The 23,373-nt window shown below is 51.8% G+C and overlaps 9 protein-coding genes across 9 annotated transcripts; all 9 read left to right on the top strand.

The window, feature by feature from the left end:
• Positions 1 to 1,550: 1,550 nt before the first annotated feature.
• Positions 1,551 to 3,329, top strand: JKF63_03175 (uncharacterized protein; the record flags this gene model as incomplete). Its single annotated transcript, XM_067899196.1, has 1 exon — positions 1,551 to 3,329. The coding sequence occupies one exon, from the start codon at positions 1,551 to 1,553 to the stop codon at positions 3,327 to 3,329; it is 1,779 nt and encodes a 592-aa protein (XP_067755986.1).
• A 1,226-nt stretch (positions 3,330 to 4,555) lies between these two features.
• JKF63_03174 (uncharacterized protein) lies at positions 4,556 to 5,611 on the top strand (the record flags this gene model as incomplete). Its single annotated transcript, XM_067899195.1, has 1 exon — positions 4,556 to 5,611. The coding sequence occupies one exon, from the start codon at positions 4,556 to 4,558 to the stop codon at positions 5,609 to 5,611; it is 1,056 nt and encodes a 351-aa protein (XP_067755985.1).
• A 466-nt stretch (positions 5,612 to 6,077) lies between these two features.
• Positions 6,078 to 6,929, top strand: JKF63_03173 (uncharacterized protein; the record flags this gene model as incomplete). The annotated part of the gene is made up of 1 exon (XM_067899194.1): positions 6,078 to 6,929. The coding sequence occupies one exon, from the start codon at positions 6,078 to 6,080 to the stop codon at positions 6,927 to 6,929; it is 852 nt and encodes a 283-aa protein (XP_067755984.1).
• Positions 6,930 to 7,503: 574 nt separating this feature from the next.
• JKF63_03172 (uncharacterized protein) lies at positions 7,504 to 7,716 on the top strand (the record flags this gene model as incomplete). Its single annotated transcript, XM_067899193.1, has 1 exon — positions 7,504 to 7,716. One exon carries the CDS (start codon positions 7,504 to 7,506, stop codon positions 7,714 to 7,716), a length of 213 nt encoding a protein of 70 aa, XP_067755983.1.
• Positions 7,717 to 8,290: 574 nt separating this feature from the next.
• JKF63_03171 (uncharacterized protein) lies at positions 8,291 to 10,657 on the top strand (the record flags this gene model as incomplete). Its single annotated transcript, XM_067899192.1, has 1 exon — positions 8,291 to 10,657. One exon carries the CDS (start codon positions 8,291 to 8,293, stop codon positions 10,655 to 10,657), a length of 2,367 nt encoding a protein of 788 aa, XP_067755982.1.
• Positions 10,658 to 11,333: 676 nt separating this feature from the next.
• On the top strand, positions 11,334 to 12,614 carry JKF63_03170 (uncharacterized protein; the record flags this gene model as incomplete). The annotated part of the gene is made up of 1 exon (XM_067899191.1): positions 11,334 to 12,614. The coding sequence occupies one exon, from the start codon at positions 11,334 to 11,336 to the stop codon at positions 12,612 to 12,614; it is 1,281 nt and encodes a 426-aa protein (XP_067755981.1).
• Positions 12,615 to 13,396: 782 nt separating this feature from the next.
• Positions 13,397 to 14,407, top strand: JKF63_03169 (uncharacterized protein; the record flags this gene model as incomplete). Its single annotated transcript, XM_067899190.1, has 1 exon — positions 13,397 to 14,407. One exon carries the CDS (start codon positions 13,397 to 13,399, stop codon positions 14,405 to 14,407), a length of 1,011 nt encoding a protein of 336 aa, XP_067755980.1.
• An 886-nt stretch (positions 14,408 to 15,293) lies between these two features.
• On the top strand, positions 15,294 to 18,386 carry JKF63_03168 (uncharacterized protein; the record flags this gene model as incomplete). Its single annotated transcript, XM_067899189.1, has 1 exon — positions 15,294 to 18,386. One exon carries the CDS (start codon positions 15,294 to 15,296, stop codon positions 18,384 to 18,386), a length of 3,093 nt encoding a protein of 1,030 aa, XP_067755979.1.
• Positions 18,387 to 18,912: 526 nt separating this feature from the next.
• On the top strand, positions 18,913 to 20,310 carry JKF63_03167 (uncharacterized protein; the record flags this gene model as incomplete). The annotated part of the gene is made up of 1 exon (XM_067899188.1): positions 18,913 to 20,310. The coding sequence occupies one exon, from the start codon at positions 18,913 to 18,915 to the stop codon at positions 20,308 to 20,310; it is 1,398 nt and encodes a 465-aa protein (XP_067755978.1).
• Between the last annotated feature and the right edge of the window lie 3,063 nt (positions 20,311 to 23,373).

Here is a 23,373-nt window from a genome sequence, read left to right as displayed (position 1 = left end):
AGAGAACGACGGCGCGAAAACGGTGGCTAATAACAACCGACCGCAGGCCACCCAGATAGATGCGAGCCGTTGCACTGTTTAACCCGCACTTGTGTAGTCTCTTGGCTGCACGCGTCCTTTTTACTTCCTGCTCCTTCACGCGGTTGCTCACATGTCTCCTTTGTTATTTCAAATTTTTCTTCACGCACTCCCCCACTTTAGTGTTCGAATCAAGAACCCGCAAGCAAACCAATGTTTACATGTACATGAAGCTGATGGACCTTCTGCCTTCTCCGTTTCCTCATACGCCCTTGTTTTGCCACCTCTCGTTTACTCCTTTGTTTTCTCTGAGTCGTTGCCTTTTCATGTTGTCCCGACCCCCCCCCCCCGGCGCCTATATTTGACTGGGTGCCATTGACGTATCCTATTCATTGTGTTTGCGTGTACGTATTGGGGGTCGGGAGGCGTGTGTATGTTCACGCCTCTGAGGCTCGTATCTTCCTCTCTCTCTCTCCATCTATATATTCTTGTGTGTGTGTGTGTGTGTGTGTGTGCGTGTGTGCGTAGGTGCTTCCCTTCCCATTTTCAATTTCACCGTCTGCTTCGTTTTCATTGTTTTTACTCGCCCTCTTCACGCTCTCCCCACCCGTCTCGATCTCCCGGATATTCGTGTGTGCACCTCCTTTGCAGCAGCTTTGTTTTGGTGTTCACCCCTTCCCCCTACATGTCGATCTCCGAGGTGTGCGACTGCCCTAAATAAAATGCAGGGGAAGGAAAAGGGGGGCACCTCTTTCGACCTTTGCTTCCCACTGAGCGAACGTGTGACAACTTCAGTCTGCGGTAGTACGAGAGAGGCCATGTGTGCATTCCCTTTTCTCTCACAAGCCGCGGATAATCGAACTGTACACGTGCGGGTTATTAGCCAAAATAAGCGCTGCATTCGAAACCGCGATCCACACCAATCACTGTTTCATACACTGGTACGCGCACTCGGCCCTACAAAGCATGTGCAAACCGAACCTACTACCCATGGTTGTAATCTACTTCATACTTCTTCCCCTCCTCTCTTTTTTTTTCTTGCTTCATTACTCCCGGGTGCCCCCCTCTCTCTCTCTGAGCACAGCAGCTGGTTAGCGCAAATTTCACGATTATATAAACCTATCAGTACCCCCTTTTTTGTTCTCACTCTTTTCCTTTCGGTGTCAGTTTTGTTTGGGCTGGCTTTTTTTTTGTCTGTGTCTCAATCACCAAACTCAAACTGCTTCACCCAGTCTGCCGCGAAAAAGCGAGCTGAGATTGGCTTCTTCTAGTTGCTCTTTGCACCTATGGTCAGCAGATCTTGGGAACGACTTTGCTTTCACGTATCCTCATCTCTGCTTGCGGGGTGCACACGTATTGAGGCCCACCCTCACGAGGGAGTTCTCTCTTTTTTCCCCCCTTCCTTATAGACGCTGCTATTGTCCAACATCAAAACACAGCTAAACAACAAAGAAAGGCATCGCGGGCTCTCCCTTCTCATTTCACACTGAGCGTCTGACTCCCCTCTTTTTTCTGTTCAGAAGTCCTTGGACATGGCCACGAACGTACTTCAAAGTTACATCGCGGCTGCGCTTCAGAATGCTGCTGCGAAGTTGCCCTCCTCGGTCCAGCCATACGCCACAGTGGTGTTGGGGCACGAGGACGTGGTGTCAACAACGTTGGCGACTGCCGTTGTGACGGGTCTCATTCTGTACGTAATGATCACCATTGTGCTACCCGGGCTGCGCATGGATTATTATCTTTCCAAATTGCCCACTGTGAAGAACGGCATTCCGTTTCTGGGGCACGCCCTTCTCCTGGCTGGACCCCGTCCCTGGTCGAAAATGTACAATTGGAGCCTTTATCCTGAAAAAAAGCTGCCGCGAAGGAAGGGTATCGACGCTCTTCAGACGAGTCGCCTGGTGGTGTTCAACGTGGCTGGTATGCGAGTGATTTACATTAACGAGCCTCGCTTGTTGCGCCGCGTGCTTCTTACGAACCAGCGCAATTACAGAAAAGCGATTGCGGCTGCGTACAAGCACTTCATGTGTCTTCTTGGTACCGGCCTGGTGACCTCGGAGGATGAAGAGTGGAAGAAGAGGCGTCTGCTGCTGTCGCATGCGATGCGTGTAGACATTCTGGATAGCGTACCCGAAATGACTATTAGAGCGGTCGAGCACGTCTTTAATAAATTCGAGGCGATTGACGCGAAGAACCCGTTCGTTGACCTAAGCGAGGAGTACCGCCACCTGACGCTGCAGGTTATCAGCGAGAGTGCTTTGTCACTTTCCTCTGAAGAGTCCGACCGCATTTTTCCAACGCTCTTTTTGCCAATCGTGCACGAGTGTAATAAACGTGTGTGGGCTCCTTGGCGCGCCTTTATGCCTTTCCTGCACGGCTCGCGCGAGCGTAGCCACTGCCTCTCTGAGCTGAACAAGGTGCTGAGTGAAATCATTCGCGGCCGATGGGAGCAGCGCAACGACCCCCAATACGCTGCTAAGCCCGATGTCCTGGCCCTGTGCATGGAGCAGATCGGCTACATCAACAAAAAGATCATCATGGAGCTCCGTGACGACGTGAAGACAATCTTGCTGGCCGGACACGAAACGTCGGCGGCCCTGCTGACGTGGGCGACCTACGAGGTTCTGCGGCACCCAGAGATCCGCGAGAGGATCTTCGAGGAGGCAAAGCGCCTCTTCGATCCCACCCGGTGCAAGCAAAGCGTGCAGACTCGCTACGGTCCTCGCGGGGTGCCGACTGTCGAGGATGTACGCAACCTGGTGTGGACCCCCGCAGTGCTGCGCGAGACGTTGCGGCGGCACAGTGTGGTGCCCTTGGTAATGCGGTACGCCGCCAAGGACGACATATGGCCTGCGGAGGACACCGGCCTCGACGCCGACGTCCGCATTCCCGCTGGCTGCACGATCGCTGTGGGCATCGAGGGTGTGCACAACAATCCTGATGTGTGGAACAAGCCAGACGTCTTCGACCCAACTCGGTTCATCGACGCCGAGATTGCCAACGACACCCAATACCTGAATCGAAGCACCAAGGGTATGAGTTTCTCCAAGAAAATTGACCCCTACGCCTTCATCCCCTTCATAAACGGCCCCCGCAACTGCCTTGGGCAGCACCTCTCCATGATCGAGACCCAAGTGGCCTTGGGGTACGTGGTGCTGAACTACGACCTCAAGATTTACCGAGATCCCTCATACAAGGGTGACGTTGCGGCGTACGATGACGCCATCGGGCGTCACCACGACTACATAATTCCACAGGTTCCCCACGACGGACTCAAAGTGTGTTGCACACCCAACAAGCTATTCATGTAAAGTCAACTGCTCATCGCCACCACACGCCCGATAGGGAAGAGAAGGGTAGAATTCCAAGACAAAGTGCAAAGGCATCAACCCTCATGGCCCCCCCCTCCCCTCCTTCCCAACAACTACTACCCACACCCACACATGCCTTACTTCTGTGCCTCACAAACACGTGCGCACATACTAGAGGTAGTGTAAGGGACTGGAGAGGGACAAAGCTCTTCCTCAAAACAGCCACATCAGGCTGCGCTTTTTTTATCTGGAAAGATCGAACATAAAGGGTGGGCGCCCTCGTGCCCTCCCGCTTCTCTTCCCCCCTTACCCGCCAATCGCTCTGTGCGTTTTTGACCACGCGGCGTTCTTTTCACATTTTCCTGGGGGTACCAGTGTCGCACCCTAGCGCTGTTGCGAGAGGATCGGTGTCATTGATGCAGCGCTTGATATATAGTGGTGTGCGGAGTGATACTGCGCCGCCCCGAGAGCACGCAAGGCGTCGGGGAAAATGAGAGGGAGACTAACGCTGACATCACAGAAGAGCGGGAGGAAATGGGCGCGCTGCTCGTGCCTGAAACTTTTTCCCTTTTTGCGCGCACTTAAGTGAGACGGCAGTACTGACGGCAGACTCCGCGAAGAATGCATCCACCACACATGCACGCACACGCAGGCAACACGGCTCCCTTTTTCCGACACGTCCCGACGCTTGAAGCGTCCACGTGCTCACAAATGGTATCCGTGTGTGTGTTTGTGTGTGTGTGATGGATGACCACGTTACGTCGTCGTCGTGTATCGATTTTTCCCAACTGAATCTCTGGGATTCTTCTTCTCGGGGTGCATTTCGAGACAATAGTGAGCGCAAAAAAAGAGTAAACAGCGCAGTATTGCTGGGTGCCCGAGTACACGGTCCATCAAGAGGGGTGTCGGGGGGGGGGGGAGGGGGGCTGCGCCCCCCGATAGCCATCACCGTTTCCCGTGTACATGAGATACAAGCTTCCCCAGGTTGCTCATCTCAAAGTTGCTTGCTAGGTGTATCCACGTCCTGTGAGGTCTGATGTTCCTGTGCTAGACGCGCGAGTTGCAAATGCATACTCACTCCCTCGTTTTTTCGGAAAAAAATTCTTCCTCCCCCATCTGACCCTCTTCTTTCTTACACTTGCTGAGTCTACGTTGCTCTTTGTCGTCCGCGACGCGCTGGGCTCAGAGCAGCGAAGCGCTGTGTGTCGTTCCTGTCGTTCGTGAAGATGCTAGGGCCAGGGCCACCAGCCGCCGCCGAGCATGCAGCCTCGTTTATTCTGTCGATGTTGCTTCGGAAAAGGCAGGTGCACATGCCAGTGGAGGAGGTTCTTCTTAGCACTTCGCGGCCAGCGTTAGCCATGCGTGCTCTTGAGCAAGCCAACCGCAGAGCTTCGCGTGCAGCCAGGGCCACTCAGGGTCATGCACCAAAGCCAGTTTTATCTCAAGCAGGCTCACTTCGTGCCGTTGATCTCCTCATGGATCTTCCCGGGTTCGCTCGAAAGACTGAGTCTGCTCCCCTGGAGGCCCAGTTTGTGATCCTGACAACAGGGCATCCATCGATGCCTTTAGTCAGTGATAATACAGTGAGTTTATCTCTCTCCCTCCTCGACGTCGCGCAGCTTCTTCGAGCAAGGCACCGCGAGCGGATGCCTTCTTTCGCGGCGTCAAGCACCAAGCCTTCTCTTGACGCATTGTTGGAGGGGGCACCACTAAATGCATCTTTGAAGAGTGCTTTTGAGCTTTACTGTGGCCCGGCAAGCAAAGATTTGGTGCTGGTAGACATTCCGGCCGATGTGGACGTCGACAATTACCTTTGGGAAAGTCTGTTCGTCGCTGAATCGATGCTGGAGGCTGATGGTACACTTGTTGTCGTGTCACCGAAGGCATTCCCTGGACGCGTGCGTCGGTTTTTACAATGGCGCTTCCGCCGTGCGCAGTGTGCCGTCAGTGAGGTGTGCGCATCACACTTCGCTGTTTGCTCCGCTGTGGCAGCCGACTTTGGAGATGCGGCCGTTCGGCGGAACGACTTCCCAGGGCTTCTTGCTGCCGGAAAGCGGCGGCCCCGCACGTGGAACCCCTATCGCCGCTCCCAAGCACAAAAGTTTGTGGTGTCAATGAGGCCAGGGTTTACAAACGCCCCACTCATCAAAGACACGTTGCGCTGCAGTCTCGAGCGCGAGCGGGATTCCCAGGAGCTGCTTCGCAACGCCGATGACGCTTTCTTTGCCGTGGCGCATGAGATGGTGGAAAGGGGGACGTACTACTCGCACCCCAGCGACTAACAAAGTATACAGCTCCACAAAGTAGTAATAGGAAGTAAGATGAAGACGAAGAGACTGACGGAATGCAAGAGCGGTGCTGCCTGAAGCGCATCACAAATATGCAGCCAGCCGCTCTCGTCATTGCCCCCCCCCCCCGCCTTGCTCAACGCTATGCGCATTTATGCGCTAGACGACCAAGTGCGAGTGTCTGTGTGAAGGCTCGTTTAAAAGTGAGGATGCTCGCATGTTCGAGTCGTTGCTTGGGCTGTATCCACATTCGGTCGCATATCCATGGCACCCCCTTCTTTCTCTTCTTCATATCTTGTGCTTTGGTACCACTGCTACTACTATCGTTCCTCGTTGCGCCGTTCCCACCCCCTCTTTTCTTTCCCTCTTCTTTTGGCCCTGCCCTCACTACCGTGGAAGTGTCTTTTTTTTCGTCGAAGCTTAAGTAGTACGTTGCGTTGCTTCACCCCCGAGTCGAAAGATGGCGCATCCACTCATGTTGTTGCTGAGTTTGCTGGTGCTGTTTGTCCCAGCCACTGCGCACGAGTTTCACTTGCCGGCTGACATATACGAAAACGCTGCGGGGGAGTGGAGCGTGGAGGTATTGTCGTCATGCCGGTCGCCGTTGCTGGGGGTCGTCACATTTCAGAACACCACCGCCGTCGTTGACTGGCAAGAGGAAGGTGCTCCCGAAATGACAATCAGCGGGCAGTCGGCCGTTCCCTCGTTGAGCATGTCAGCGCTCGCTGATTTTTTGACCAAGGACGGACATGAGCTTTCTTACACTGTGTGCGAGCACCAGGAGAATTACCTCGGCACACCCCAGCGCCCAGTCCAGGTAGCTGACATGACCACAACTTATATGAGGACTTACTCAGGCGAGCTGAACAGTCCACCAGGCGGTAGCACCTGTGACGGTACCAGCCAACGCAGTGTTTTTATTCAAGCTTTGGGAGCGCCATTCAAGACAACCAACAACAAGGCGTGGCGGGTGCAGGAGGCTCTTTATGCAATCGAAATCATCATTGACACGAGAGGCGTGAAGGGAGCATGCGTGGGGAAACGCAACACTGGTGCGTTGGATTCCGTCCTGGAGAGCAAAAAAGTCTCACGGAAGCGCCGTGCGCATCGATTACTGAACTCCGGCGTGGTCGTCTCAAAGGCGGATGAGATGACAGCTGAAAACGGCATTGTGACGCTGCGTTTCATTCGCCGCACGTCATCTGTTCAGTCATGGTTTTTGCGCTACAACTCGCCGATCGTATTCGCAATCGTCTTCATCACATATCGCGGAGTGCACGCATTCTTTTCCGCTCGGGCATCTCGCTCTTAACCGCCTATGGAAAGCCGTGGTATTGGAACGTATGGGGACGCTGGGCCCACCGCTCTGAGGGGCCGTAACTCTAATCACTATCGAGCGTACATCGCGCAATGGGTGCATGAAACACGGTGATGTATCGTACATGCACCAAGGCGCAGAAACAAACAAGCAAACAAAACAACAAAGAAATCAACCAAAGAGAGAGAGAGCGATTTACAGCGGTCACTATAGATCCCTATCTTGCAACTCCGCCTTGTTTTTCCATACATACACGCACACGCACACACGTGCGAGGGAAAGAGAGCTCTGCAGTGTGTGATCGGTCCTTTGAGGGGGACTTCCAGTCCACCTGCCATGGTGTTGATGCTGAAATGGCTGTGCCTTGTGCTCTTTGGAGTCACTCTTGATGGAGGGCGTTGTTGCCTTTACGTGGTGTCATTTCTCGTCTTTTCCGCGCGTTCGCATGTCATCACTTGTTCTAGTAGACTGTATCAGAGACAAGAGCCTCTTTCCCATCCCCCGCTTTCGTACCTTCTATCAGATGCACTTCTTCACCACACTTTAACAGACCAACGTCGTTGTAATCATGCCGCGTACTCACCAGAAGGTTGAGCTCGAGAGCTCGATTTTCTCAGGCATCGTGAATCAAGGCTGGATAGCCTTCGTAATCCTTGGTGTCTTTATGATCGGCCTGCGACTCTACAATGTTAGGCAGCGTCAATCCCAACGAAACATGTTGCGGGAGGAGCTCATGGCGGAGATGGGGTACCGAAGCAAGCTGAGTCGCAAGGAGGACTAACATCTTCGCATTGTTTTGCGTGCGCTGCCTTGTCTTCTACTTTTTCGGGGAGGATGTGCTACACTAGTCTGATGTCTGTACTGCATCCTTGGGCACGCATTGCGTCTCTTTCTCAGAGACACACACACACAGTGCCCTCTACAGAGCTTATCATACCTGGCACACCAGATAGGCCCGGATGCGCGCCCAGTGTGATACAGGGAGACATCTTCTTACCACCTCAAAAGCAAAAAAAAAATGGACTCGAGTATATCTTTTCTCTTTTAATAGGACTTGAGCGGTAGAGGGTGTCCATCACCTTCAAATTGTCCACAGGGTGACACTAACAGCTGCGACGAGTTTATTTGGGCCGAGAGTACCATCAGTGAGCATGGTATCTTTTTTTTTGAACCCCTTCAACCCCCTTCACCCCTTCCCTTCTGCGTCTTCTTGTTCCGCACGTCCGCCTTTTTCATTCTTCCCTTCTCTCTCCATTGTATCTTTGAGTCGTTGGCAGAGGTTTCTACCCTCCCCTCTCCTCTCCCCTCCTCTCCCTTCCATTCTCGCGCACACCGGCCTCAGCAGATTTCTCACCATGTCGTCGTACCTGAGCGTTTCGGGTTTATCGACAGGTGGCGAGGATGACGCCCTTCAGCGCCTGTTATCATCCCCTGCTCGCACTGGAAAGGGGTCAAGCGCCCTCGTAGATGCAATACGGAAGATCCAGGCGGAGAACGTCTTCGACCCGGATGAGGAAAATGGCCCTTCGACAGCACAGTCAGTCCTCTTGACAAAAACACCAACCAAGAAAGGAGACCTTGCGTCTCGCGTACTAGTCGAACCGCCGAAATCAAGCTCGGTGTCATTGCGGGAGCCTAAAAAAATCTTGGGGGGCACAGCCACCTCATCGTCTGTGCATTTAGCCACCGCGCCCGAGCAGACGTCAAGCTTTCGTGCAAACAATCCAACAGACGTTGAGTCACTTCCTTCACTCGTTCATCTGGTGCATCCGAAATTGCGCCGCCCGTTGACGGACTCAATGAAGATCGAGAATCTCACCCGTATTCAAAAACTGTGCTGGGCGGCAATGCTCGACACCGGCAGCGACGTCCTTGTACGCAGTGAGACAGGCAGCGGCAAAACGCTGGCCTACGCCCTCCCCACGCTTCACCGTCTTTTAGTCCAGTGTGACAGAGCGCCCATCACGCGCGATGTAGGCACACTCATCATCATCATGTGCCCAACCCGTGAGCTTGTACTTCAGGTGACAGAGACGGTGAGCACTTTGGTGCGCTGCGCGCAGTTCATCACGGTGGGTGGCGTTCACGGCGGCGAGAACCGACACAAGGAGAAAGCAAGGCTGCGCAAAGGCCTCCCTATTCTCGTCACAACTCCTGGCCGGCTGCTCGATCACCTCAAGACTACCGCTTCTTTCAACGTTGCCCATGTGCAGACAGTAATTATGGATGAGGCGGATCGGCTTCTTGATATGGGGTTCGAAAAGGCAATTTGCGAGATTATGGAATTGTTAGAGAAAAAATGTCTCCATGCGTCCAACCTGAAACGTATTCTTGTCTCCGCAACCATCACAGAGGGCGTAGAGCGACTGTCACACTTCGCACTGCGCAAGAACATCGCTCGCATCGGGGAGACACAAGACACCTTCTCCATCCCCACGACGTTGAAACAGCACTATGTGATGGTCCCAGTGAAGCACCGTCTGTCGGTTCTTCTTAGCTTTCTTCGCGCCCAACTGGACGCTGGTGCTAAAAAGATCATCGTGTTTGTGTCGACGGCGGACAGTACTGAGTTCTTGTACCTGCTCGCCTCTCGGTTGCATTCCCCGTTTCACAAAAAGTCCTACGAGGGCAAGCTGGTGACGCGCTCGCGTGGTTCATCTATGAGCACGAAGAAAATGATCGAGGCCGCTAACCGCCACCTCGACGAGAGCGGTGCAACAGACGAGGTTGTCACCTTTGAGGATGTGAGCGACGATGAGATGGAGAAAGGTTCCGGTCTCGACCACGCCGAGGCGTCGCAGCGCTCTTTTCTGGATGCCAATGTGTTCAAGCTGCATGGAAACATGTCACAGGTGGACCGAGCCGCCGTTTTCCACGCCTTCAAATTTGGCACTGGCAAGTGCCGCAATGATAAGAGCGTGTTGTTCTGCACAGACGTGGCTGCCCGCGGCCTCGATATGCCCAGGATTGACTGGATTGTGCATTATGATCCTCCAACCGACCCCACTAGCTACGTACATCGAATTGGACGAACCGCACGTATCGGGAACAGCGGCGACTCGATCCTGTTTCTTGCGCCTGACGAGCTCGGCTACGCGGCATACTTGATGCGCTTCATCCACTCGCAGATGCACAAGAGCGACACGCAAGAGGCGGTGATGATGTCAGAGCGCAAATACGAAACATTTCTTTTCTACCTCACCAAACTGGACCCGAAGTCGAACCACATGTGGATGCAGAGCACGTCCGCGCTAGAGCGTGCCATCTCGCGTCTTGCAATGCAGCGGGACGTCGAGCGCGGTGAGTCTGCCAAGGACAGCATCTACCGCGTTGCGCTTTTTGCGTATCAGTCTTACCTCCGCGCCTACGCGGGCCTGCCGAAGCAAGTTAAGTCACTCTTCTTCTCCTCCACGCTACACCTGGGCCACGTCGCACAGAGCTTCGGCATCGACAAAAGTCCATCAGAGGTACAGCGGGAGCTACAGACCTACATCCGCGAAGACCGCGAACTCGCGCGGGACAACCGCAAGGGCACCGTCATTAGCTCAAGCGGTGAGGAAGGGGGGAGGAAAAAGCGTCAGCGGGTGGAGCTAGGCCACGAGGTTCGCTACCACAGCATGCTTGCCCAGAAGCAGCGCAAGCTGACACGCAACTGGGCTGAGAAGAGGCGCGAGGAAAGTACAAAGATTCGGCCGCTCCAGTTCTCAGAGTTCGACTCCTGAAAAGAACGTATTCCACGCTATGGAGAATAAGAGGGGGCAGCACTACGTAATACGAAGGCTTGCAGTCTATGCGACTACGACCATGACTTTATAACACCGAGTAACAATTCCTTCACCACAGTTTTTCCTTTTTCATGAGACCGACCTTCGCCGCAAGCGTCGTCTCTCTGAGCTGCACACCAGATCAATCCATCCTCTCTTGCCAGACTGCTTTTCTTCCCCCTGCTGACACGGGGCAGTGTGGGGCTCGAAGAAGGAAAGAGAAAGCAGAGAGTAAGAAACGGTTATCTGGAGTTGAGACACCGGCGCAAACGCCGTAGGGAACATCAACGCTGATGTACGCTTTTTTTTTCAGCTCGTGTGTTTCATGGACTCCCACGCGAGCGGGCAGCTCCGAGATCGATGTTTTTTCCATGCTTCCCCATATTTTGTCTTTTCTTCCCCTACTTGCTTCACTTTTGCATCTCCGGTGGTCTCGTATGCTGTCGTCCCCCCTCCCTTCAGTGGAACCACCCTCTCTCTCTTCCCTCCCTTTCACCGCTCTTTTCCCTCTTCCTTGCCGTCTTGTCTCCGTGGAATTATCTGTGCTGGAAGCTCATTCCATGCGATAGACGCTCGCACCATCGCGTAACACTCTCTGCTCTCTTCCATACTCTGCGGCCGTGGAGAACATAAGATGTCATTCTCACTGAACCCTTTTTTACAGACTGCAGTCATATCGGTCAATGTGATCGGCCTGTGGGACGCCTACTTGCTGCTGCGCCAGCGCCGCGCCTTGAAAACAAAGGAAATTCCACCATATTTCACGAATAGTTATACTGACGAGGAGTTTAGCCAGACCCAGGCGTACGGGGTGGAGTGCAGCACCTTCAGTTTATTCCAACAAGCAAAGTCTCTAGTAACAGGTAATTTGAGCATTTTCTTGCGGCTCTCCTCGCGTCTGTACTACCTTGTTTCACAATGCACGGGATTGACGGCTGGCTCCTTCTCTCACAACTACACCGTCGCTGTGATTGGGGATTTGGTCTCCACCACACTCGACATTCCCTTCTCCTACTACGATAACTTCCACCGCGAGAAGCGGTACGGTTTCAACACGATGACCAAAACAGAGTTTGTCAAAGATATTGTCAAAAGTCTGTTGTTGCGTGCCGCGTTCCTGTATCCTGTATCGATCAAGCTCGTTCAGTTTGTAGTGCAGCGTTTCGGTGAGCGCTTCCCGTTGTATCTCTTCTCAGGAATGTCTGTGATGCTGCTGTTCTTCCTTCTCGCGATGCCCACGGTCATTCAGCCGCTGTTCAACAAGTATACCCCACTGGATCCAGAGTCGTCCACGTACAAGAAGATTCTGCAGCTCTGCGAAAAGCTTAACTTCCCGGTGAAGAGTGTGCTTGTTGTCGATGGCAGCCGTCGCTCGCACCACAGCAACGCCTACTTCTACGGCTTTGGCCGCAAGCATATCGTTCTCTACGACACTCTTCTGGAGCAACTGAAGGGTGATGACGAGGGACTCCTCGCAGTGCTTTGCCACGAGCTCGGCCATTGGAAACACAATCACATGTACGTGAACATCGCCGTGACTCTTGGGCAGCTCATGTTGTTCTGCTACGGTGCCCGTTTGGTTATCTTCAACAAGCTGAGCTATGAGGCCTTTGGTTTCCGTGAGGTCGATCCCGTCATGGGCATTTCCATATTTGCTGAAGTGTTTTACACGCCAGTGGACATGCTTATCCGATACGCCTTCTGCTATATTTCAAGGCGGAACGAGTTTCAAGCAGACCGCTTCGCTGTGACAATGGGCTACTGCGAAAGCCTCAAAAGGGGTCTCTTGAAGATAATGAAGGAAAACCGTGGGAGCCTAACGTCCGATCCACTGTACTCAGCGTTTCACCACACGCACCCGCCTGTGCTCGAGCGTCTGCAGGCGATTGACGAGGAATTAAAAAAGCAGAAGTAGAATCAAAAAACCGGACGTCAGCTGTTTGCGCATCTTTCCCTCAGGGTTGACCGCTTCTATTGACAATCTCTATTCACGGACTGTGTTTACTCGTTATATCCACCCATATATATATATATATATATTCTTCGTAGTTATTTGGGGCTTAGCTGGCGGACATGTGTCTGATCTCGGAGCCATAATGTTCTAGATGGTTCACAGTTGGTTTTCTCACTTGTCTCTCTGCAACGCGCGCTTGGAAAAAAGCAGCGGCGGCGACAGCAAGGTAAACCAAGAAACCTCATTTCTACAAAAAAAAAAAACAGGCACCTGTGTCACCAATGGGAGCGGTCAGAGCCACGCACTATCTCATGTCCGCGTGTCTACCATTGGTTTCCAGGGCTGCTGCACTTTGCCCCCTCCTCCCCCCTGACCATTTAGTTCAACTGGAGAAGCGATGCCTTCCCCATGATGCTGATGTCAACGCGCAGGGTAACACGCAAAACAATTCTGGCCGCTCAACTTCCATGTGATATGAGAGGAGGGATTGTGTGCGTTTATGTATATACGTAATTGCCATGCCGTTGCGCGACTTTGTGCGCTGCATCGATGCCATCGCCTGTACCACCCCTTTATGTCTTTTTCCTCTCTTCAATTCTCCCATTTGACACAGCGAACACGTGCTGATATCTGGTACTCCTTTACCCGTCACTTCGGTTTTCAGTGCGCAGAACCACGAAATCGGAGACAGCCGTGAGTCCTTCCCCCACACCCCCACCTCTCTGTTTGCAATTCTCTCTATTATGGATTGTCAAGGTCCGTTCTTAGCGATCCCCACGAAACGGGGCGCGGTTCCAACCTTGACGCCTGCGCAGGTGAACGCAATTCTAGAGCCGTCGGAACGAATCCTGGCTACCAGTGTGTTCGAGGCGATAGACTTTGTGAAGCCGTGCGTTGAGAGCAGGATGTCCCTGAGCGCGTATTGCGGCCTGAGCGGATACAAAACTGTGCTAACTCTGCGCTCGTCTTTTTACGGTCTGCACGCCAGTGCGTCGTCCACTGACTCCGCTGTAGCTGGCGATAGCGAAAAAGGCCGCACTGTCTTGTCGTTTGAAAAATGGTGTGACGTAGTCAAGGCAACGCAACCAACCATGGCGGTAAGTTTACACGAATCTGTTCCTCTTTCTGAGCCCATCAACAAGCGGCGACGCGTTGCCACAGCTCGCTCGGAGGCGTGGTTGGCCAAGACCCAAAACACTTCGGGCTTGATGTGCACTATTTTGCCGTCTATTTCCTTCACACACACACACGATAGCGGCTACATAGAAGCCGTGCCTCGCGGAGAAAACATCTGCGAGTTTTTTCAAACACTCCAGTCGCTCCAACTATCGGCAAAGAAGTTCACCATGTGCGTTGCACCCAGCATTACGGCGCTGCTTGCCGCGATGGCGAGCAGTGTGTCGCTGATTGAGTGTCCATTTCCATGGGCCTTGGCCGAGAAAGGCGTTGCTCTGCAGCTCCCCATAGGTGACTCAGCGACGGTGGCCTCAGCACCTGTTCCACCACTTGTTGACTTGAACGACAGCATCTTCACGCTGGACATCGACCCTATTGCTGAAGGGTGCGACTGCTTCACGTGCAAGCGGCACTGTCGCGCGTATCTGCACCATCTTCTCACTGTCCAGGAAATGAACAGCGATATTCTCTTGGTGATACATAATCTTACTCAGGTCGTTCGACTTGTCCGCTCCTACAGATGCGCCGATACGCCGACACGCGAGGCTCTTGTATGTCGTGTTGCTTCCGTGCTGTGACAGCGTGGTGTAGGTGTGCGCGTGTGCGTCGCGAAGGCAAGGTGTCCGTCGTACCAATCCCGTGTGTCGGGCGTATATATGTGTCTGCGCCCACTCCTGAGAATCGCATAAGAGCAACTGAAGTGAAAACAGCGTTTAGGTGAAAAAAAAAAGAGCAAGACGTCGGTTTCTCAATCCAGCTCCATGAAGTGGGAGTATCGGCGGCATGGCTCCAGCTTCGTGTACTCGACCTCACCTCACTTCACACCGCCGCGCTGACAGGGAGCACACCAGCAGCCGAACGGTGCTTCATTTGCTTATTTTTATTACCTGGCGCACGTATGTGTGTGCCAGAGAGCTGAATGGGACGGGTGCGGACACTCATCCTCGTTTACTGGGTTCTCAAGCATTACTGTACTCACGCACTCTCAACGGATGCTTTGCCTTCCTTCCCCTCAATTCCAAATCACTCTTATTTCATCTGGTGTTACCGTGTCTTGTCACGCGCGCTTCCCTCAGTGCATCTTCCTCCTCTTCACCCCCCCCCCCCCCCCCGAAAAAAAAAACGGGGCAACACGTCAAAAGGGGAACAAACGCAAAACGGCGACAAGAGGAAAACAACAACAAGCAACAGAAGCGACAGTTGGGGCGGGGGTCGCTGTTTCTGATAGTGACTTTGTCCCTCTCTCTCTTCCACCAGAGAGTGACCTGTACATCCATAGACACACAGATGCAGGCTTAGGCCGTATCCATAGAGTCGTGCATTGCCCCTTGTCAAGCAAGAGTACACATACGCATAGACAAACAGGTATCCCAGTGTCGTGTGCGGCATCTCTCTGTTGTGAAGAGATTTATACCCCCTTTTTGTTGACATTTTAACTCACTTTTTGAAATCTAAGCGAGTGAAATGTTGCAGGCGCTCTCGTCTCGCCGCTATACCAGATACTGGATATTCAGCGCCGTACTGATAGTGGTAGTTTGCGCTGTTTGTGCGACATCCCAGATGAGCACAGAATGCGACCCGCTTGGCTTCTTTCTAGATTTGGAAGACCGCAACTGCCAGGAGTGCCCTGCGCACGCTCGCAGAGTCCAGGGCGCGTGCGTGTGCGAGACAGGATACGCCTTGCACGTGGACGCGCGCACTGGTCAGCAATCGTGTGTGAACTGCTTTGCTGAGAAAATGATGGTGACCAATGCTGGAGCTGTCAACGCGTCCCAGCGTTGTTCACCTTGCGGTGGAGACACCCAGCTGACTTGCCTGACCGATGCTACCTTCGACGAAGCTGCAGGAACGTGTGTTTGTGCACCAGGGAGCGTTTTAACGCAGCAGGTCGGTCAACTTGTGCTGACGGCGGCTATGTGCGCCCCATGTGCATCCCCAGCATGCGTGACTTGCTCCTTCCCGTACATACAGGATGTGGACACTGGCAAGTGCCGCTGCGGCAGTGGTTTCACAATGCTCTACGATGGCTCCTGCGTGCCCATCGACGAGTACGAGTCCATGGCCGCGGCAGCCTCGGGCACTTCGACCGTCTTCTCCCCACCGAACATCGACAACAGTGGCGCAGCTGGGCCTCCCACCACCATTTTCGCAGCACAGGCGTACTCCATCGGCGCCGCAGTCCTCTGCAACCGCAGCAACACCACCGCGTGCAATCTGCTGGCTAACCTGTGCGTCTTAATGGCATATCAAGCCACCGCTATGCCTTGTGCGCTGTACTGGCATGTTCAACATAGCAAGCCGTGCATCGACTCACAGTGCGAGACTGTGGAGGGACTTCCATGGCTGTATTACACCCGAAGCAATGCAGACGTCTTGAGAGGCATCGCGACGCGGTTCCGCGTCTCGGCGCGCCAAGAGTTGCAGTTTGTCGTGTCAGCGTTCGATTTCTTTGGCAACTGGCTTGGGTACCAATCTATGATAAGCCAACTCAACCCATGTTTTCTCGTGAACACAGAGCTGCAAGGGTTCTTCACTTCCGGTGACACGCGTACCACATTGTGCCATGTCAGCTGGCGTTGGTTCCTTCGCGCAAACAGCACTATCTTCTATGATCTTTATCTTCGAGACCCTTCCAACTCGTCGCGGTTGCTGCCTGTACCCCTCCTCCCTGACTACTCCAACTACAGATTTTATCCCGAGACCTTCAACGATGCGTGGCTGTACAGAGGTCATGGCGCCGCTGGAGGCAACGGCGCCAAAGCTGAAGGTGGGTTCCGGCGGCGCTTTTACGTGCACGATAACCTGGGCGGGAGTGGAATTTCAAAAAGTTTCCCGCTCTCCACCTACGTCACGGTGCTACGCAGTGCCAGTCTCATCCTCGGGACCGATCCCCGAGACGGTCGTTATGTTGCCACCCCCCTTTTCGTGCTCCAGTACTCTTCGAAAATGACGTCCACGATTACCGGCGCTGCGGCAGAGGACGCCCTTGACACACTACGTCAAACACCTCTCAGCGCAACCGGCCGGTTCGGCTACACGCTCGATCGTGAGATGCACTCCTATTACTTACCCAGCACAGATGCTGTAAGTGACGGACTGAAGATTACACTGATTGTTGTGTGTGTGGTGTGTTTTTTCTCAGCGTGGGTGCGCACCTATGGCTGGATGCGACGGCGACAGTACCTCGTTCTTGACTGGCTCGCGATGGGGCGCTTTTTTGTGAACCTATGCGACCACATTGGCAACATGTTCTTTGTTGTTGTCGCCCTTGCATCTTGGTATCTCTTCATTGTGTACAAGAATCAGTCGTCTTTGTCGCGTGCGATGCGATCAAGTGATATCTACATCAACGTGATGCTGTACGTCGCCGTCGCGGCGAAGGGTGTCACGGTTTTGTACAGATTGGCGGAACAGTGCAACGCGGACTACTTTGTCATTGACTGGGAGAGATCCAAAGGGCAGCTGCTCCGTGAAGCCAAGGTTGTCCCGGTAAGCATGTGGCGCTCAACTTTTGTGGCAAACCAGTTGAACGGGTTGCAGGCACTGCGTTACTGGCGCCCACAGCTCACAATGGCAATCGTTCTTCTTTTTCTGGCTGGCCTCGATTACCAGAGCATGTCTGCCAGCGTCCCGCGCAGATCACGGGAGGTGGGCGACATGACTGTCTCCTTTGATACCCTCCGTGTCGCTGTCGACACTTTCTGTTGGGTGGCTGTGGCACTGGTCATGTACCTATTGGAGTACCAAATATACCACCGCTTTGTCGTTGTGCACCCACTGCAGGCCTTCGTCGACCTGTGCTCCGTTTCAAACATCTCCATCATAATCCTCTTGGAGCAACAGTGGGGCTTTTACATTCACGGTGAGTCCATTCATGCTCACGCCGATGTCAGTATGGAGGAGTTCCAGAACAATCTCTTTCTAGAGGCACAGGGCAACCTGCCGGTGCGCGGTTTGGGAGGCCAAAGTAAATGCCAGTCTTTTGAAGTACACCTCGGGCCGTACACGCGGCAGTACCTTTACATGTGCTACATGGAGTTGCATCTAGAGCATCAGCGTTCGCTTGGGAAGCATGAGCGCGCCATCAACACAGGCCAATGGCACTACCTCAGTTTTCTCCTCGGTTTCTCTCGAAAACCCTGCGTCTACTCACAGACAGCTTTGGCGATCCGTGACCGAATTAACAACGCCTTCCAGCAAAGTGTACGTCGCGCGGAAAGCACGCTCTTGGTGAAGTTTGTGCTGCAGAAGTGGCTCGACTTTCCGCCAAATGTCATGTACATGAACGGGCCGCAGCGCGGTGACAATGGTGGAAAGGACCTCTTTTTCATTGACGACGTTCAGTCGTACGGGCGCGCATTTATGTGCGGGCTAGACTTTGATCTTTTTGTGTTGTACGCGGCTCTGTTTGCCGCGATTGATGCATCGCTACACAACATATGTGTCGCTATGGTGCTCGCTTTCGTAGTGGAGGTCATTGTACATTTTTACCGCATCCGTGAAGGGCTTGTGAACTTGAGCCAGAAGACGATGATCGACTATCGATTTTTTATTTAGACACCCACCCACGACCGCACTGCTTTGACGTATATACATATATGTATATTCTTGGAAATTAAAAGCCCCCCTTTCTCTGGGTCTTCTTACTTTTCTGTCTTTTGCTTACGCGCTCTTCACTTTTTTTTTTTGTACTGCACGGCCACCGCGACCGTGTATTGGGATTCTTGATTTCTCTTGGCATACCTCGACGTACAGGCAGGCTTTCTCGTTGCCCCGTCGGGGGTTTTCCCAGGCATCGCTGCGCTTACTAGACGCCGACATGCGTGGCGCAGTTCAAGAAGCAGAGGACACTTGACACCACCCCTTCCCTCCCGACCGCCACACCCTGTCCATTCTGCCACGGATACACCACAGGTGTGAGATTTTCTTCGCTGCGCAGCACCCCCTCTTTTCGTCACCATCTTGTCTATGCCATCCGCGCCACCCTCCTCTCCTTTTTTTTTGTCGAGTGTAGGCTGAAACCATCAGCCGCGGCTCCTCTATCTTTTTCGACAAGTTTCTCCACACTGCGCGCCGTTAGAGAATGAGGCGTTTCTCGTGCACTGTCGTTCCCGGCGCAGCATCGGGTCTGTGCTTGGCTAGCAGATGGACTAGCCTCGGTGGCCTTGGCGTGTTGTCTAGGGTTTTTTCTCGTAGGGAGCCAGTGGCTGCGATGTCACGGCGGTTGGCTTCGACTTTGCACGGAGGTGCAGGTGGCGCTTGCCAGGAGCCTCACTGCCCCTCATCGATACCCGATGGGCAGCGTGAGCTTTTTCTGGGGGTTGTCCAGGTCACTTCCAAGAACATTACGACTGAAATGGATTCAAAAGTGCCTTTGTTTCTGTATTTCACGGTCACCAATCACCCCGACGTGAAACGATACACGCAGATAGTTTGCCACCAGGTCGATCAGGCTAATCGTCGCCTCAAGGGCGACAATTTTGGCGAGCTGTATCAAGAATTTGGCAAGGATGCAGGACTGGCGATCAAGTTGGGCATAGTGGATTGCCTACAGGAGCCAGGGTTGATGGCCAAATTTCACATAGACCCACATATGTTCCCCTTGATATACTTTGTACGCAATAAGATGTTTTTGGACAAATTGGTCGGGATTGTTACCGAATCTCATGTGAAAGAGGCGGTGGAGGCGTTCATTGACTACGCCAAAACGGAATCGAAGAACGAGGCCGAAGGCTGCTCCGTGTTTCAGAAAGTTAAGCGGCAGGACGACGACGACGAGAACTCCATGACCCTCATCGCTGCGGCTCACGCCAAGATGAAGGCTGGTGACCCCGCTAAAGGCAAGCAACTCTTTGAGAAGGCTCTCCGCATGTCAATGGAAGACATGGAGATCGTCAAGAAGCGCTACAATGTGCCCAACAAGAAGATGACTCCAGAGCTGTGGGAAAAACTGAAGCGAGAGCCGTGCTACAACTCGGCGCCAGAGGCTCTGTGTGGGCTTGCGATGTGTGCCATTGCCTCCAAGCAGCGTGATGAGGCGTTCCGTCTCGTCGCACAGGTGCGGGAGGAGTTCCCCTTTGCACCGAAGGACATGCGCGGCGTCGCAGAGGCTGTTGTGCGCATCGAACTCATTGCGCTTGTGGACTACGACCCTGACACGGACAACTACATGCGGCTCCTCAAATTCGACGAGCTTGTAAGCGAGCCGCTGCAATTTTACAAGCACCATCTGAAGCGCGCTGTTGCTTTCTACGTCGAGGGAGTAGTAGGACAAGCCATCGAGGAATGTCTTCGTCTCATTCGAGCGGAACCAAAGCTGCTTCCCGCTCTCAAGGAGGGTGGCCTAGTTCCAAAGGACCTCTGTCTGGGACCAGCTGCGGCCACGCCGGCACGACAGGTTATTAGATCCATCTTCGAAGCACTGGGTCCAGCGAACGAGCACGTGGAAAAGGGTCGTAAGCTACTCCAGCTGTATACTTAGACGTCCATATTTAGTGCCCGCCGTCCACCAGTAGGCTGTGTGCATCACAGTTCCAGCAGGCTGTCCTACTACTCCGCGGGTGAATACAGAAGGTCCGCCTCGTCTCGGCCCGAACAGGTATCATTTCCTGATGCAGTCTAGACGAAAGGACGTCATGCGTTTTTTCTTCAATATAGGGATACCGCCTTAGCATTCCCAAAAGCACAGAGCAGTGGAAGGAGAACACCATCCCAGGGACGCCGCCGTGGCTGTATTCCTTGCACTGCGAGTATCGTACATCATCTCCCCTGCCCCAATTCACCTCCTCTGTGGAATCCACCAGTTTAGAGTTTAGCTCACAGCGTGCCCGCAGCGCCTGTTCCCTCGTGCACATTTTAGGCTTCCATTCTATGAAGAGAGTGCGGTCCATCTTCACGAGGTCGTCGGGCGTCCTAAAGAGATGACACATTCCATGGAGTGTAGCCTGTCTCTTTGTGAGTAGTGTGGGTTGTGCTTTGTGATTTCCCACGATAAGATATGCGTTTGCCACGGCACACGGCTTCTTTTCGCTTCTTTTTTCACGCGCTTTGCTTTTCACCCCTTGCTCTCACTGGTGTTTGTTCACTTCCTCCCAGAAACTTCTGCACCAAGGGTGTCAGCGGCTGTCGTATCTTCACACACCCGCCGATACACACACAAACACACACAAATCTAAACGTCACGCACGACAGCACTGCTGACAAATTGCGGCAAAGTCGGTACGAGGAACCAAGTTACCATGAGGAGGTTGGGGACACGACTAGATGAGTCGAGGTGGGGCGCTTTAGGTTGGAGTGATGTGATGACGTTTTTTTCGCACCGCTCTCCGTGATGGTACGTTCGGGGGAGATGCGCTACACATGGTCAGCTTCAGCTTCAGAATGAATCCTTCAGACTTCCCCACAGGTTTGATATCATGTACAAAGCTTCGTTTAGGAAAACAAATGGTGTGAGTAATCCATATAGCTCAGCCCTCGATTGCATAACAGGCACCTCTGCATGCTCTCGCGCCGCATGTTTTTCCGCTTTCTTTCCATGCAGCCTATTCACACCATTGACGTCGACTTTCGCGCAGCGACAACGATCAGTACGTACTGTGCACCCCACAGTTGTATCGCCATCTCCGTGTTAGAGACAAATCCATTCGCTCGGTCACACTTACTCCAACTGCATGGCTTAAAGCGTTTTTTTACCATGGGTGGTGTGGGCAGCTTATTTCTCCTGGCGAGGGTCATGCGGTTAGGGTCCATAGGGTTGAGTTAGAGTCCGTAAGGTTGAGGTTAAGTCCATGGGTTAGGGTTAGAGTCCATGGGTTGAGGTTAAGTCCATGAGGTTGAGTTAGAGTGCATAGTTGAGGTTAGATCCATAGGGTTAGGTCAATCCATAGGTGCAAGGTTAGAGTCCATAGGGTTAGGGTCAGAGTCCATAGGGTTGAGGTTAGGAGTCCATAGGGTTGAGGTTAGGGTCCATAGGGTTAGAGTTCATAGGTTAGGGTCGTCATGAGTTGGTTAAGTCATGGAGTTAGGAGTCCATAGGGTTAGAGGTGCAGTGAGTCATAAGGTTAGGAGTCCATAGAGTTAAGGTTAAGAGTCCATGAGGTTGAGTTAGAGTCCATAGGAGTTAGAGTTAGAGTCCATAGGTTAGAGTTAAGATCCATAAGATTAAAATTAAGTCAAATTAGAAATTAAGAGTTAGGTTCAAGATTAAAATTAAAATTAGAGTCAAATTCAAATTGTCAAGTCAAATTAGAATTAGTCAAGGTCAAGCATTAGGGTTAGAGTTAGGGTGCATAAGGTTAGGGTGCATAGGGTTAGGGTTAGAATTAAAGTAAGTCAGGGTTAAGTCAAATTAGGAGTCAGGGTTAGGTCAAATTAGGGTTAGGGTGCAGTAGAGTTAGGGTGCATAGGGTTAGGGATCTAGAGTTTGAGGTTAAGTTAGTGAGTGAATTAGGAGTTAAGAGGTGCATAGAGTTAGGGTGCATAGAGGTTAGGGTGCATAGGGTTAAGTCAAGGTTAGGGTCAAGTTAGGAGTTAGGGTCAAGTTAGGTCAGGGTTAGGGTTAGGGTTAGGGTTAGGAGTTAGGGTTAGGGTTAGGGTTAGGGTTAGGGTTAGGGTTAGGGTTAGGGTTAGGGTTAGGGTTAGGAGTTAGGGTTAGGGTTAGGGTTAGGGTTAGGGTTAGGGTTAGGGTTAGAGTTAAGGTTAAGGTTAGGGTTAAGATTAGGATTAAAATTAAAGTTAAGTTAAAATTAAGTAAAAGTCAAGTCAAGTTAAGTTAAGTCAAATTAAAATTAGAATTAAAATTCAGAATTAGAATTAAGATTAAAATTAAGATTAGAATTAGAATTAAATTAAGATTAAAATTAAAGTCAAGTCAAGTTAAAGTTAAATTAAAATTAAAGTCTAAATTAAGTCAAATTAAAATCAAATTAAGTCAAAATTAAAATTAAGGTTAAAGTTAAGTTAAGGTTAAGATTAAGGTTGAAGTTAAAGTTAAATTAAAATTAAAATTAAAGTCAAGTTAAATTAAATTAAGTCAAGTTAAGTCAAATTAAGTCAAATTAAAGTTAAGTCAAGTCAAATTAAAAGTTAAGTCAAGATTAAGAGTTAAAGTTAAGGTTAGGTAGATTAGAATTAAAGTTAGGAGTTAAGGTTAAGGTTAAAGTTAAGATTAAGAGTTAAAGTTAGAGTTAAGATTAGAGTTCAAATTAAGTTAAGGTCTAAGTTAGAGTTAAGAGTTAAGGGTTAGGGTTAGGGTTAGGGTTAGGGTTAGAGGTTAGGAGTTAGGAGTTAGGGTTAGGAGTTAGGGTTAGGAGTTAGGAGTTAAGGTTAGGGTTAGGATTAGGAGTTAAGAGTTAAGATTAGGAGTTAGAGATTAAAGATTAGAATTAAAGTTAAAGTTAAATTAAGAATTTGAAATTAAATTAAAATTAAAATTAAAATTAAGTAAGTTAAATTAAGTCAAGTCAAATTAAAATTAAGTAAATTAAATTCAGAATTAAAATTAAGTCAGAGTCAAAATTAAAATTAAAGTCAAATTAAAATTAAA

The sequence above is a fragment of the Porcisia hertigi genome, chromosome 27 (genome assembly GCF_017918235.1).
Source record: "Porcisia hertigi strain C119 chromosome 27, whole genome shotgun sequence".
In the NCBI taxonomy this organism is placed as follows: Eukaryota; Euglenozoa; class Kinetoplastea; order Trypanosomatida; family Trypanosomatidae; genus Porcisia; species Porcisia hertigi.
Note: the sequence above shows the minus strand (reverse complement) of the source record. Positions and strands in the feature narration are given on the sequence as shown.